Source organism: Spea bombifrons, chromosome 3, assembly GCF_027358695.1.
Source record: "Spea bombifrons isolate aSpeBom1 chromosome 3, aSpeBom1.2.pri, whole genome shotgun sequence".
In the NCBI taxonomy this organism is placed as follows: Eukaryota; Metazoa; Chordata; class Amphibia; order Anura; family Pelobatidae; genus Spea; species Spea bombifrons.
Window position 1 is genome coordinate 73800086 of NC_071089.1, and position 17198 is coordinate 73817283.

At 37.8% G+C, this 17198-nt stretch overlaps 1 protein-coding gene across 2 annotated transcripts in view; it reads right to left on the minus strand.

Moving 5' to 3' along the window:
* The window catches only part of RIMS1 (regulating synaptic membrane exocytosis 1), a 157603-nt gene that overhangs the window by 16688 nt on the left and 123717 nt on the right, over window positions 1–17198 (minus strand). The window contains exon 26 of one of the 2 annotated variants that reach the window (XM_053461071.1): window positions 14628–14863. In XM_053461071.1, the coding sequence (XP_053317046.1) occupies window positions 14628–14863 (236 nt within the window). Of the gene's footprint in view, window positions 1–2875; window positions 2964–14627; window positions 14864–17198 lie in introns of those variants that run through there. The other variant, XM_053461072.1, reaches the window with a different exon arrangement.

Here is a 17198-nt window from a genome sequence, read left to right on the forward strand (position 1 = left end):
TACATTAAATGTTTGGCTTCAATACGAAAGAGAACACTAAAGTCAAACACTGATGACCAGAAAACATGGTTTTAAATTGCTGATAAAGTAGCAGAACTGACATCTGGCTCCATGGTAAATCATACTGAAAGCAGAGGTGTTACAGAGAGGCAGTATGAGGCAGATCTGCCAATATGTATAGGATACACATACAGCTTAGTAGACTGTGAAATAACAATATATGAAGTACAGAACACAGGATTAAATAAAATGGAAATATGTTCCTCTACATTCTATCACAAGTGTTGTTTCACATATCAATTATACCTTGGACAGCAATCTTTACTAGAATCACAATTCAAATGAACTGTACAATGCACTGGACAATTATAACAACCTTTTTTTCTTTTCTAAATAATGTGAAATACAAAATCCCATAGCTTAAAGACATTGGTACCACTTGCTAAAGAAATAAAATAAAGCTAGAAAATGTACATCCGCCAAGAATGCCAATCTTTCACTTGTAGTTCACATTTGAAGGCTGTTATTATTATTGTCAACCATCTGATATTCTGGGTGACTTTCCCTGAGCTTTTTCTTTGTGGGAATGCTAATGATGCCTGGCTCAATTATTTCCGCCATAAGCTTTCATTATTCAGAGTGTCTGACTGGGCGATTAACACTGAGCTATTCTATTATTTACCACAAGACAGTATGATAAGGGGTTAAGGTATTGATATAGCACATTGGTCTACGATAACAGAGCTAGAACACACATATGTAACCATTATATCCTGGTGGCATGCTATCTAATTCTATGTTTCCTATATAATGGCTTAATGTGTTCCTTCTTTATCTACTGTCCAGTCTCTTATTTGTAAAGTGCACTACAGCCAAGCATTTGCCATTAGTTCACTCCTTGCATTTTATGGGGATGTATTTGCTCTCGGCAATAAATCAAATGAATTAGTACATTGCAGAAAGAATGCGGGGTCGCGGGTTAAGACCTAAATATAGCGATAAACAGGAAACAGCTATCAAAAATGAATTTATATTTTCTGTGAACATAGACTTTATATTCTTTATATTATAACATTTTACTGGTAATTCAAAGGGTCTGCTCAACCGGGTACATATAAATGATATGACTTATATTGCTTATATTTTTCAAAATCCACATGGCATCAGGTCAGTCATAAAATCTTAGTCAAAGATACTGTTTGGCGTTAGGAAGGAATAAAAGTTACTTATTATTTAAAAACTATTTTTCCAAATAGTAAAAATAAATAAATCTGTACTTTACAATATGTAACCACCAAAACTTAAACCAAATAAGAAGTGTAATAATAAAAATTAAAAAACAACAGAGAAACCAATATATGTCATGTTAAAATTAGAATGACAAAAATAATGAGAAAAAACAATATTTCCCAAAAGACAAAAACAGATACAGCTACCTAAATAATATATAGTATATTACAGTAGATAAAGTGTAAGATTTGTTTTTTAATTGTATACTATGCATTGTACACAACTAAGAAACAGTATTAAAGCCTGAATGTAAATTATGTAAAGTAAGAGCTATGACCTATTAACATTCTCTACAGTTTTGAAGACGACCAAATATTGGACGGAGGCCCCATCTAAGGCAAATAGCAAATGTTGGATTCTTGACAGATACAGACGTATATATATATATATACAGCGGAAGGCTGGTCACAATCATAGCTGAAACAAAGCTTGGTTTTGCCCTGATCATATTTAGTGGCCTGGACGTGAAAAATCTTGAAACTCCCATCTACGGCAGGTCTTATTTATTCTTCAATCACAGCAAAAGAAGAGTTGAGGAAGACGGTTGGCTCAACTCTTCACTAGCTTGCCCTGTATTACACTATAAATTGAGTAATATCAATTCTATCCTATAGTTTCAGTAGAAGTAAAATCTGCTAACTGCATATATTAAATATATATAAGCAGCTATATGCATGTTATGTGCAAATGTATTTAGGATGATTAACTTATTTGCACATGCTGGTCAAAATGAAAGGGAAACATCAGACAAGTATGTATTGTTAGTTAATAGTCCTCCCGGATAGTTCGCTTCCACTGCTTTGAAATGACTACTGTAAAGTATTAGCAAGTGTTACTCATAATGCATAGGAAGAATTAGGACAATCATAATATATAATTTGAAACAGTATCAAAACTAAAATATCTTATTTCAGTACCATTTTTTTACCATTACCTCAGACTGCTTTTGTAACCTATGTTTGAGACAATTTATTTTATTTTGGTTGATCATTTGAATTGCAAGCAGTGAATCAAACTGTATCAAACTGCTGACATGCCATTTTCTAATTAAAGCCAGTGCTGAGAATTTTAAGAGGCCCTTCTGAAAAGGCACAAGTTAAATGTATTTTATAAATACTAAAAACCTTAAAATGGGTCATCCTTTCATACATTTCATATATAAAAAATTATAAAGTTATAGTATAAATAAATTCTATATTATACATATATATATATAATCATATAAAATTGTGAATATATTTCTCAATAATCATGTCCCTCAAGTAAAAAAGGTGGCAGAAAAAGTTGAACAAAAACTACCGCACCAGCCAAATGCATAGATATACAAATGGCACTCATTTATAACTATTAAAAGCATTGTGCATTTTATGTAAAATATAGATTCATCCCTAATTCAGAAATCATCACAGGTAGCAACTAAACAATATACACATTATAGCAAAGTGCTTATTCCTTGTGAAGCTCATATACTGTTGAAATTGCCTTAGAAAACCAGACAGACAACACACATCAAAGTAATGACAAACGGTGGTGGGACTTAGCGACAGTAATATCTTACTATTGCTATTGTGGTTTTTTTACTTACATAAGTCAGCTGTCAACCAGATAAAACTCGGCAAAATGCAGATGCTGCATACAAGAGTTTAACTCGCCAGGTTCTCTATCTTAAATTCAAACACATTCAGTGGCATGGATATCCACTTCACGTCCCTTTCTTATGTAAGTAAAGAAAATATGTAACAAGCATTCAGCCACACAGATAGGTTTGTTTAAAAATACTAGCCCTTATTAGGTAATCCTTTTCGAGGATGAGTGTGTAGAATTGAGCTGTGTCTGTAATCTATTAATGGCAGTGGATTCTTAGACTGTAGAGATACATTAAATAGAACATTTGCTTGCAGTCGCTCTGTAGTGCAGGATACGGTAGAATAAACAAAGGACTGTTCAAATGTAAAAGAAATGTAAACTGCAATAAAATAAACTGTATTGGTAACATAATACATTGCACTGTACAGTCAGTGGATTTAACTGTTTAAAGTCAGTAATACTACCAAGGTAAATGTGTTTTGTTGGATTTTTTTTTCATAGCGGTCTTTCTTTTTTTAAAAAAAAATCAAAATGTTTAGCTCCCCGCAGTCTTCTTGGTGTAATGTCCCTTCCCTAGTGTGCCAGGGACAAGAATGGTACATGGCTGGGTGTAAAGGTGTCATTTACTATGCAGAATTGAACATTTTTGTACATAAATGCAGCATTAGAAACATCATTCCTATTATCGCAGAATGCCCAAACCTTTCCCAGAACTAAACATTTAATCATGTAAAGTGTTCCCATTCGTAGTTTTGTGCCAGGAACACTTAATTGTCATATGACAGGAAAGCAGGCGTTGACAGGTTGTTGGCATAGAAAGTGAATAAGCTTATTAAAGGTTTCTTTGTTGTTTTCATGTGGTTAATCCTTCAGAGGAAAGAGTAAAGCCTCAGTTCTTTTGCTTAACATGCTAGTGGGGGCAGTAAATGTTTTCTCCAACTAAAGCAGCACCTTTAATCCTGAACCAATCTTGTAAGGGACAATGAAACTGGGAACCTCAGAGGAAAGAATAAAATCTCATATTGGCTTAAAAACAACCTTGCTATATTAGATTTAACAGATAGCTCTTCTGGATACATATTTTATTTCAGTCATTATGTTGAGCTTTGAATCGAGATATCACAATTGACAAGGACTTCTTTTTAAAAAATTGCTTCATGTCGTAACATTTTTACAAAATTAACATATGGTGATTCATTCATTCACACAATTTTATCTTTTGGTCATCGAAAGACATACTTGGACATTTTGTCCTAGTCCTAACCCACATTGAATTGAGTGTCACTGAGATTGGGGTAGAAGCTGGATAGTATTGCCAGAGCTGGGCAGTCAAATGGCAGAACTAAACCCTATCCACCCCTCAAAAGGACTGAAAAGCTGTCTCAGAGGCCAGGCATACATATGTAATACCTGGAGTCTGTTATCACAATCATTTACTTTGTTGTATAAAATAAAGATGAGAGTTGCCAATAGAAGTGGGATCACTTTACTACCTATGTAATCTTTTATGTACTGCTCCATCTGGGTGTGCAGGTAAGGGTCATGACATAAGTAGCACTATTCATTAAGAATAATTAGTCATACTGCACTTGGAATACCTGTTTTGATACACCTACCCAAACAAAGAAGATCAGTGCCTGAATTGTTAACCAATTTAGGGGATCTAGACAAGACATTGTATCAAAAACCATTCAAAACAATTATCGCCTTTTTTAGTTTTAAGTAAACAAGTGGAAAACCTACATATACCCCAAACCTCACAAAGTTTTCTTAACAAAAAAACTGTCTTCCGTAAAAAAACAACTAATTTGGGAAACAGATGTTTGACCTGTTTGTCATTCTATTTGCAGCCTTGTCCACTCTTACTATATTCCCATCAGGAAATACGTTTTATACCTCATTATATCCGGTTAACCCGGCTTTCGTTTTTCTTCTTGGATACTACATAGGTTAGCCCTGACTATATTTGCTATTATTCTAAAGCCTCCCTAAGGTCATAATCTGATTGGGCCAGCTGTTGTTTCACATACATATAGTATATAACGATACGGTATATCCATACAAATACATAGATGAAGGAAGGTATTCATTAATGGACGCAAATTAATATTTGGTCTTACTATTTTAGAGATATGATTATTTAAGATGTATGAAGTTACTTATTTACATTTACTGGCTCTTTAAATACATGTTATTTAAATTATTCCATTTTTTTAAAGAATGCTACCATTTTGAAACACTTACTTGAAAGCTCTTCTAAAATGTGAAATTCAAACTTTTCCCAGAACTGATTTTCATAAACACCCAACTCGTCAAAATAAAAAAAAACATTGCTTGTTGTCCTTGTATGCCTTGCAGCAAACCTTTCTCTGCAGATGTAATGGTGGCATTCTGAAAAGTACATTGTGTGACTATATTAGCTGAACAGTTCAGGTTTACAAATGCTTTTGTCTACTGTGTGACACTTCTCCGATTCTTCTCAGAGACCTACAATTATTGGTCTAAAATTAACCATGTTCCTTTATATTTAGAGAGTAAATACATTTGAAAAGGCCTTGGACAGGTCACATGGAAAAAGCAAGGGGTCAAAAAACAAGCAACGTTTCTTGTTTTAAATTACATATTTTAGAGCGCGCTGAAATATTCATGGCTAGCCTTCTTTCCTAAACATGTCTCTCGGAATATCTATTAATTTATATGTTTCAAAGACTTTTTGATTGTGTGTTGTATCCTAAAACAACAACAAATATAGCTCCTATCTACTAACAAGAATTTGAAGGATCATACTCAGAGATTTTACTCTATCATTAATGTATATGTAAAACCTGATGTTACTATCACACCTAGGAAATCTCCCAGTCTGACATGTGAATTTACTGATGGTTGCTGAAATTCTGGTGATGGTGCCGCTTCTTCACCAAGAGATTACCGTCAGGTCTACTGCTATCAGACCAGATCCAGCAGTACCCAATATTGACATGGGAGCGGCATTTAGAATTGGAATGTATTCTTCACTCCCTGTGGGTGACAAACCTTGCATTACCTCCTTGGTGTAGTCAGTGAATTCCTATTAGGTTTTAGTCCCCCATATCAATAAAGATTGATGATTGGTGATATTTAAAAAGCTAGTCTCCTACCAAAAACAGGTTTTCTATAAATTATTAATAAAAAAAGATATGTAGGAAACAATGTACAGTTTATTTATAGCTTAAGTACAAAATGCAAAATAAATAGAGGAACATATATTAATAAAAATGTAATGCTTGTCTTTAAAAATGCATTTAGTAGATAGTAGCAGAGCTTCCATTATTTTGCAATAGATCTGAAAACAATGGAATTGCCCCCACTAATACCACAAAACACATATTATTATCGGTATTACACAAGTCCATTTGTATAAATATAATTAAAACACAGATAATTCACTGTAAAAGTGTCATTGCGAGGTCTGAGCCATAGTAGCTTCATAAAAGGTGCTTCATTTTACGCCATCTAAAGTATTTACATTTCCTCCATAATGACTTATGCTTTCTTCCTTAATTCTTTTAAATTGCCCTTAGGAAATAGCAACCACTCCATTCCATCCTTCCCTCAAATGACCATGAACACTAGCGGGGAATTTCAACTTAATTATTGTATTATAATATGCTTCCCACTTTCAATATTCCTTTTTCTGGCAATGTCTGCCAAAAAGCAAATTTTAAAGAGACTAAAAAATGGCGCTGTTAATCTGTAACATATATTGATATATTACCATGTAACTCAAGCAATGTTCCCTGGCGACTTGTAAACTGTGGGTATTGTATGGATAAGCAATAGTAAAGCATCTGTGAATGCTCTTGTTCTTTTTGTTCTTATTAAAACTTGATGCAATTCTTAGAGCTATTGAAGTGTCCCCATAACCAGGAGATAACTGAGGGGTATAATGGGATTATATGAGTAACGTGTACATACTTCCTACATACATGGCAAAATTGTTTCCGGTATAGTTTTTCCTTTAAAATCAGCAGGACCAGCGTACGTATCCCAGAACACAAGTGCTATTTATAGCAATAGTTTTGATGTGGAGTGAGAACAGTGGAATCCTAAATACGCAAGTACTAAAGTCCTTAATAAACAGTTTCAAAGAACATACACATGAACAGCACATCCGTAAATTACACATAATAACCATGCAGTATAATATCCACAGCGAGATAAAACTGCAGTCAGAACCTATTTCACAGATAGTTCAGCTTGCAGAAATTGCATGCATTGCTTTCACTAAAATAATAAAGAAATGGAAACACTGCTTCCCAGAGTCTCAGGAGCAAACACTGCAGGCAGGGCACATATGGTGCCTAATTAACTACACACTTATATTAATCCAAAACAACAAGATGTAATGTGTGACTTAGCAGACGTTAATAAGGGGTGGATAGATAGATAGACTGACAGATAGATAGATAGATAGATAGATAGATAGATAGATAGATAGATAGATAGATAGATAGATAGATAGATAGATAGACTTTACACTTTAGAAAGTACAAAAAAAATTAAGCCTCCTAGCCAAGGCGTAGTCCATCTCTAGACATGATATACAAATTTTCACACAACGGTACTTACATGTTTTATTATATTACTATTAAAACAAATACTAATAAATATTTTTTTTTAATTATGGAAATCTTGTTCAATCAATGTTTTATGGGGCTAAGTTTATACTGGGTCATTCCTCATCACCTATACTAGCAAAGCACCTTTCCTTAAATAGTAACCACTGCAACACACATATAGCATTAGAAATAAAATGAATTAGTGAAAAATTATTTGGTGGTCTAAGCAAACTGTACAGAAACAAATCTAAGTAACTCCTTTAATTTAAATGATGGCAGCTGTCTGTGTTAGTCTACTATGAAGGAGAAAGCTACAATGGAGCATCAAGACACATTTACACCTTTGATGGCACATATTTCTTTCACCTGACTGCTGTAGCAATGAGTGTGTCTTATGTCTGTGCACTCAACGCGAAAAGTCACTGTAAAGTAAGGGAATGGGGGAGAGGTAATAGAGCAAGCAAAATGATGTGGTCTTTTTTGCCAGAAGTCTTGATACTCAATGCTGTCGAATAAGAATTGGGAAACTGAAGTGCGGATAATGAGACAACATTAATTGTGTGGTGTTACCTTATTGGAGTCTCCTAATCATATGGAACTGGAATACAGTCGCACAATGTAGGGAGAATCTGCCCCCCACTAGAAAACATTATGGAACTTTATTTTGAGGGAGTTATTGACTGTAGACAACCACTGTGGGATAAGAAGCCTTCACCCTTCCTCAACATCTAAATTATATCACAACAGAATAAGTAAACACATGGAGACAAATATTTATTAAAATGGACCTACAAACATCACCAATGCACCGCTTTATCTCTGTTTACATCTTCAAATGAAGATCAGCATTGTAGCCAGATATCTGGGCTCCTTGTTAGGTCTACTAGGAATACATATTACTTAAGTTAAGAAGTCCAAGTTGCTTAAAGAATAACACCTAGCAATAGCAGAAAAATAACACTAAAATGTAAGGGGAACCAGGAGTAAAACAAATGAAACAATTATGCTTGACAGAACAATATACGGTACATTATTATTGTACTTCTACAATCCTTTGAGTTTCCTCCTAATTAAAAGCAAAACTGCTTAAATATTTACAATAGTATCCATAATAATTGTAGCGAACCTTATGCCAAAAGCAAGAAAATACGCAATTCATTCTTAAATGATATTACAAAAAAACCTTAACCATATCATAAGAAAGTAGGGCTACTTTCCACACAGGTTAAGATGTCATAATATATGAACATAGAAACTGAGGATGTAAATAATTAAAAACAGTTAAATTTGATAAAATAAAATGAAAAATGTACACCACAAATTATTAAAAAATGACTTTTGGCTTAACAGAATAAAGAAGGAAATGTAGCTGAAAGAGGTCGTTTCTTACCTTATACTTATCTCTTTAACTGTAAGGAGAATTCTGCTATGTACTCAACTAGTTCAGTGCTTTTAAGTGATCGAAAAAGGAGGGTTACTTAAAGCCTGAACTATTCTCTTCCTCCAATATACTTGGATTTGCTTTGGGCAAGGAGATACCAGGCTTTTAAGACGTTTGAACTGAAACTTACATAATCAGAAGCCAGTGGAACTCTATTTACAGAAATTCAGTGACCTCATTTTGTTAATGTTCTCTTGAAAAAAAAGAGTTTTCATCTTCACTTGAGCAAATGCATTACCACAGGACCTGTTGCACAACGATTTTACTTTGATGATTTGGATAAGTGTTACTATTTTTATCAACTGTTAAAACTTAATTCATATGTAACTTGTAGGTTTTGCCACTGAGATACACTAAAAGGGGTGCATTTACTAAACAGACTTTAGAAATGCAGTGATCTCATGAAAGATGACCTTGCATAAAGCATCATTTTGCCAGTCACATGAAACCTTCTTACATTAACTATGAATTTACTATTCTTCTGTCATACACAGTTACATAAATAGCTCCAAGGAGTAATACAAGTTCTTAGCAAAGCCTTACCCTTTACCCAGTAGCGTACCTAGCGGGGGGCGGGGGGGGCGGTCCGCACCGGGTGCCGCTCATCAGGGGGGTGCCAACTTGCCGGCACCCGGCACCCCTCCAGAGACGGACAGTAATGTCCGCCGCTGGAGGAGCAGGCTCGCAAGAGAGCGGTATCGGAGGTCTTTAACAGACCTCCGGCTCCCTTGAGTGATTTTAAGCCGGTTCCCTTGAACCGGCTTAAAATCACTCAAGGGAGCCGGAGGTCTGTTAAAGACCTCCGATTCTGCTCCCTTGCGATCCGCGCGGCAACTGCTGCTGTGCAGAGGGCACTGTGGGCGCGGCTTCAGTGCCGCCGGGATCTGACAACAAACCCCGGCGGCACTGAAGCCGCGCCCACAGTGCCCTCTGACCCGGAAGAAGACAGAAGAAGAGGAGCGAAGAGGAAGACTGCTGTAAAAAGAAAAGACTGCTGTAAGAAGAAAAGAGGTAGAAAAGAAGGTAGGAAATCATTCATTAAGACTGAGTGACAGTGACAGTGAGAGTGGATTGGTATATGTGTGGAATGTGTGGATTGGTATATGTGTGGAATGTGTGGATTGGTATGTGTGGAATCTGTGGATTGGTATATATGTGTGGATTGGTATATGTGTGGATTGGTATATGTGTGGAATGTGTGGATTGGTATATGTGTGGAATGTGTGGATTGGTATGTGTGGAATCTGTGGATTGGTATATGTGTGGATTGGTATATGTGTGGATTGGTATATGTGTGGATTGGTATGTGTGGAATCTGTGGATTGGTATGTGTGGAATCTGTGGATTGGTAAGTGTTGATTGGTAAATGTGTGAGAGTGATGGGTGTTATGCTGTACCATTTCCAATGTCTTTTTCATTATAATTATGCTCTAAAGTACATCATAACTCCCATCACTCTATGCTGTTCCATACAGTGGCAGAGCTGGGAGACCGAGGCCTTGCACCCCCACCGCAGGGTGCTGGTCAGGTTCTATGTGGGCAATGTGGACGCTGGCTTTGGGGTGCGCAATCTGTGATCTATGCCTGTAATTTAGGGTGTTTTATCTATAACTTTAATGCTGAGTTTTTTATGTGAATTCCAATTGATCAATACCTGCAAAGCTGGGTTTGTGTGTTAATGTGTTGGTCTGTATCTGCTATGCTATGTTTCTATACATTATTTATGTTTACCAGCAAATACAGGATTTGTATGTCTTATTCAGTTGATCAATACCTGGGGTGCTGTTTCCATGTGTTGTTTATTTGATCTATACCTTCAGTGCTGAGTGATTTCCAGTTGTTCTATACCTGCAATGCTGGGTTTGTGTGTTCTGTTGATTTATACCTGCAATGCTATGTTTCCATACATTATTTATGTATACCTGTAAATACAGGATATTTATGTCTTATTCAGTTGCACGTGTTGTTTATTTGATCTATACCTGAACTACAGGGAGTAATTAACCCCTTAACGACAATCCACGTACATGTACGGGGTTGCCGTGCAACGGGTTAACGACAATGCCCGTACATGTACGGGCTGCCGTTAAACAGCTGCATCGCCGCGATCGCGGCGTTTTCGCCGCGATCGGCGGCTTTGCAGCATCCACGGAAGCCTCCCAAGTGAGGCTGACCGTGGATCCGGGGAGGGCAGCCCTCGGCAGCCCTCCCCGGAAGAAAAATGGCCGCCGCCGCACCGATCATGAAAGATCGCGGCGGCGCCCGGCTAAAACAGCTTAGGAAGCGATCTGAATCGCTTCCTAAGCATAAATGGTGTTACTGACATGCCTCGATATCGAGGCATATCAGCAACACTAGCCCCCGACCCCCGATCACCTTGTGATTGCTCCGAAGAGCAACCACAAGTGCCATCCTGTGAATGACGTTGCCGTCATTCACAGGATGGCATTAACAATAGATCTGAGTTCAGAGGGTCTATCCAGACCCTCTTGTGAACTCTCGAGCTCCTCCTGCAGGTTGAATGCAGGTACTGCATCCAACCATGCAAGGTCAATGGAGCCCAGCTCACTAATGAGTGATTAGTAAAAAAAAATTTAAAAAAAATTTTAAAAAAAAATTTAAAAAAATGTTTAAAAAAATAAAAATAATATGGTAACATATAAAAATCCCCACTGTCACCAAAAAAAAAAAAAAAAAATTAATAAGCAAGTCCTAAAATTCTTTATCTTTACAAAAATTCCAGCATGGAAAGAGTTAAAATATTGGCATTACAAATGCCCATAGGGTGTCTCGTATTAAAAAATGCATGAGTGGATGGGATAAATTGAATTGGCCGGGTTCAAAGGTGTCCCAAATATGGGACATGGGGGCAGTAGGATCAGATGTCTAAATGGCCAAAAAATACACACCTCACAAAGGCGGCCTTTTACCTCCCAAATAACCCAACAAACCCATGCATGTGGGGTATCACTGCGCTCAGGAGATGTTACTGAACACATATTGGGGTGTTGTTTGACACGGACATATACCAGGAGCGATAATTTTATAACTGAAGTACAACGTGTGTGGAAAAAAATACAAAAAAATTTACTACCATAAAGTTTCACAAAGGCTGGTGGTAAAATTAGTGCATGGAAAGGGTTAAATTACCAGCATGTGAAATACCTTGGGGTGTCTAGTTTTTAAAAATATATGACTTGATGGGGTAAATTGCATTGGCCGGCTTCAAAGATACCCGAAATGGCACATGGGGGGAAGAATTACCAGATTTGGAAAAAAAGGTTTTGAAATAGCAAAACGCTACCTGTACTTATTGCCCCATAACGTGCAGAAAAAAGCAAAAAAACATAAAAACATTGGGTATTTCTAAACTCAGGACAAATAGTAGAATCTATTTAGCAGGTTTTTTCATTCGTTTTTGCAGATGAGCAAAAGTTTTTTGTTTAAAAAGTGAGAAAAAGTAATTTTTTAACAAAAAATCCCCATATTTTATCATTTTTTTTATAGTAAATTAGATGATATGATAAAATTAATGGTATCTAAAGAAAGCCCTGTTTGTCCTGAAAAAAACAATATATAATATGTGTGGGAGCATGAAATGAGAAAGAAGAAAATCACAGCTAAACAGTAACACCGAAAAATGTTAAAATAGCCATTGTCCCACAATATACTACGAGTAATAACCCCTATTGTCCTTAAGGGGTTAAAAGAGAGTTGTGGTTTAGTGACGTAGGGGACAAATGGACTTTGGGGATGATTACGGGGAGAGGACCTCCCAATGTCACGGTGCAGTCAGAAGAAGGGAAGGCTGTACTGACTCTCACAGTCTTCCCCTGATCTGCAGTTGAGGGCAGTACAACATAATCCCTATCACTATACATCGATCTAGACATTTACAATAATGCAGCATAACCCCTACCACTATATACTAAGCCAGACACTGAAGTGGTAGGCCTACACCACATCAATGGCTTTGTATATAGTGATATGGGTTATGCTGCATTATTGTAAATGTCAGGCTCAATGTATAGTGATATGGATTACGCTGCCCCACCGTCAATGTGTGCTCAGTATAAAGTGATAGGTGTTATCCTGTATCGCCGGCAATGTGGGCCTCAGTATATAATAACAGTTATGTTGTACCACCGTCAGCGCGTGCCTCAGTATATAATGGAAACAGCTATGTTGTACTACTGTCAGCGCGTGTCTCAGTATATAATGATAGCAGTTGTGCTGCACAACTGTCAATGTCTGCCTCAGTGTATAATGAGAGTTATGTTGTACTACTATAAGTGTCTAGCTCAGTATATAAAGATAGCGGTTATGCTGTACCACCATCAATATCTGGCTCAGTTATAGTGATAGGTGTTATGCTGTTCCACTGTAGTATCTGGCTCAGTGTATAGTGATAGGAGTTATGCTGTTTCACTGTAATGTTTGCCTCAATATATAATGAAATTACTTAAGCTGCACCACCGTCACTGCCTGGCTCAGTATATAGTGATAGGTGTCATGCTATACCACAGTCAGTGTCTGGTTCATATGGTGTATATATAATCATGAGTCGACATGGCAACACCACTATATATGCAAATGCTTAAATGAAAAGAGAACAATGTTATGGTGACTCCTGATTATAATATCAGATTTTTTTTTAGTTTATAGTGTCTTTAGCTGCTTAGCCAGTACTTAATTTGTAATGTTTGTCACTCATTTGTTAGGTCTTCTTAGAAACTTGTTGTGTTTGTTGTTTTTTGGGGGGGGGGTTATTAAAGAAAGCACTATTATATGTTCAGTAAATGTTATTTAAACATATTTATTTTACTTATAAGTTATTAATTTATTTTTTCAGATTTCTTGTTGTTTACAGTTGACATACAGTTTACAAATTGGTGCAATAAATATTCTAGCCAACATAATTTTGTAGATGTCTTTACATTTGGGGGGGGTGCCACTTACAGGATCCGCCCCGGGTGCCAAATACTCTAGGTACGCCCCTGCCTTTACCTGTAGCCAAACCCCCAAACAAAATAAAAAGTGTCTTGGTGCTTGGAAGTCCCAGTGGGCAAGTGCCCCATAGCATCTTGAACATACCTTTCTTACCTCATATGCAGCTGATCCAGTCCTTCAATGTGCGGCGGCCAACTAGATACCCATGGCCGCAAGCAGCAAAAGTGTAAGAGTGTAGTGTGCAGCCATGAGTATCCAGCAGGTGGACACATGCTTGTCATTTATTGCCCGTAGATTGTAACGTTCCAGGGCTGATTTTTTACCCCTAGTCAATTCCTGCCTGTTGGCCATTTGAAATGTTGAGTGGTGAGGATTCTTTGTAAAATCATTGGTCTATACTCAAGAATCATTTGCGTTGCACGTCTTAAATCATTTTTATGGTTTAGTCCAGGTAATCATAAATAATATAATGACTAGGAAAATATTCCATATTATTTCAACATCTAAATATCATTATGATCAAAATTACTCAGCCTAAGTTTCTTGTTTACCCTACACAAAACTCTTTAGTCATTCTGAAGGTAACCTTAGGACTCCTATTTAAATTCTATATGCTCTCAAATAATACAAAACTAGAATTCAGCAGAACCAAATAAATACTAGATCATCATGCTTGATAGGATACAAGAGCAGATTCCAAAATGCCTTTTTTTAAATAATGCATTATAGGGGGAAAATACCAAAAAGCAGGTACCACTCACCTGTTTGGCTAAGCTGAGATGTGCTTCTACTTCTGCGTGATACCATGGCAACTACTTTGGCACTCAAACTTGACCTCCTTTTCTTGCCCCCTGTACCAACTGTCCCAACGGCTGTATCTGACTGGCTTCCATCATTGTGCTCCAGCTTGTATATCTCTCCACTCACACTTGTGCTCTTTGTAATGGTTCTCCCTGAAGATCCCATCCGTCTGCTTTCCATTCTGGGTGTAAACGAACTACAAGAAGGGATGAAAAATACAATTGTAAATGTTTGTACAAGACTTATTAATTTGATGTATCCACCACTTATTTGTAAGTATACCTTAGTCAGGTTTATGTTGTGCAAATGTGGAGAAGTTCTGCGATGCTGTTCTATGTATATGGCAAAAAATGGCATTCCTGCTGATTGATCAAAATGTATTACCCTGGTTCCACAAAATTATTATTATTATTTATTGTTTTATATAGCGCCATCAAATTCCATAGCACTGTACAATGGGACAAAATGCAATTTTGGCTTGCTTCTGAGAGTCCTCTTCTAGTGAGACACTATAAAGGGAACCTGTGGCACTATTGAAGGGACACCCCAGCCATCATATGGTCTTTAATGCATATGATAACACTTTAGGAGATGTCCCTTACACATTTGGCCATTTATCTTCCTTCTTGTCAATCAGATCTAGCACTGGCTTAGTGAACACTGTGGGTGAGCATCTATTCAGACACCCGTGAACATGAGTGGCAAGCGCTCCTATTGATTTCATTGAGGCTGCTTTCCTGCCACTGACAAGAATATGGTAAGAATCAGGAGTGTGTTTATATTCTTCAAGAATGCAAAAATAATTTTAACATGCATTCTTCCTTAGAGGGGACTGTCAGGGACAGTAAACTTTCCCTTTAATGTACAAGTGGCATTACTAAAATATATAGATATAGGTGTCTGTGTACAGTCTTGTTTTGAGTTTAGTTTTACAAAAGCCCATTGTTATCCACCATGCCATTGAAACTAATGCTATGGAATATGACCTTTGACTTTACATTTCAGCAACCTTGCCTTTTTTAGTGAGTTTGGTTGTTCATTCGCAGCTGTTTCTGTTTCAGATAATGATTGTGTTTCAACCTACATATTAAATTGATCATTAGCACCTGTTTATATAATTGTTTAATTATACACCTAACTGTAAATCCCTGACTTTGTGCAGTACTGTATACTGTATACTGTATAGCCATTCCTTTTTTTTCTAATCAGGAATAAAAAGCATTTTTCCTGCTCCTAACACATCAGCTTTGAGGTCAGGATGTTCACTTACTGCCTGATATATCCCACCTATGACAGGTGCCATGATAACAAGATCATGAGTGTTATTCACTTCATCTGTCAGTGGCCATAATGTTACGGCTGATCGGTGTATAGGTATATGAGTGTATAAAATTATGTAAGCAAGTGTAAAAAAGTAATGAACAGAGGAATAGGCTAGGCTAGAAGGATGCCGTTGCCTTGTGATTGTCCCCAGGCTGGTGGCTGCCAGTCCTTCCCTGTATACAGGCTTTAAAAATTAAAATAAATAAAACATTTACCTTGGGTAGAAGCTGCAGGTATTGAGCTGTGGCTTCCTGCCTACTTTGTAGTGTGACAATTTTTGTAAGCAGCCAATCAGTGGCAGAAAAGTGCTCCCATTGAAAGCAATGGGAGTGCCTCTCATGTATGCGTGCAGTTCACCAAGCTAGCACCAGAGCTGACAGTAAGCAGGCCCGGACTGGCCATCGGGCACACCGGGCATTTGCGGCGGATTGACTTAGGGGCTGATGGAGCTGCAGCTCCAGACCCCTACCTTAAAACAGGCCCAGTCAGGACCGAACTGACTGGGCCTATGCGGCCTCTACTGACGCATTAACGCAGGGCATAAGGGGCACCTGCCCCTTAAGCCCACCGCAACTGCGACCGGGTCCGCCACTCTAAGGGGCCGGGAAGCCCCCATCAGGGCCGTTCTTTCGGGTGTGCGGCCGCACAGGGTTTAAATTAAAACATCGGGGTTATTTTGTTTTTTTTTTACTTTATGTATGTGGAGGATGTTAAATAAAGTTAAAACCCCCCCCCCGATGTTTTAATTTAAGCCCTGTGCGGCCGCAGACCCCTAAGGCTGGCCCTGGTGGGGGCTTCCCGGCCCCTTAGAGTGGCGGACCCGGACGCAGTTGCGGCGGGCTTAAGGGGCCCTGCGTTAATGTGGCCATAGAGGCCGCGTAGGCCCAGTCAGCCCGGTCCTGACTGGGCCTATTTTAAGGTAAGGGCCTGGAGCTGCAGCTCCATCAGCCCCTAAGTCAATCCGGCCCTGCCGCGGGCCCGCTCGCAGTTGCTGCTTGCTCCAGCAACAAGGTAAGTAGGGTGCAGTGAGAAGGGGCAGAGGGGGGTTAGATAGTGAGAAATGGGGAGAGGGGATAGATAGTAAGAGGGGGTACATAGTGAGAAGGGGCAGATAAGATGGGGAGAGGGGGTAGTGTGAATGCGTATGAGAATGAATGAATAAATGTGTGGATGAATTGTGTGAATGCGTATGACAATTAGTGAATTCA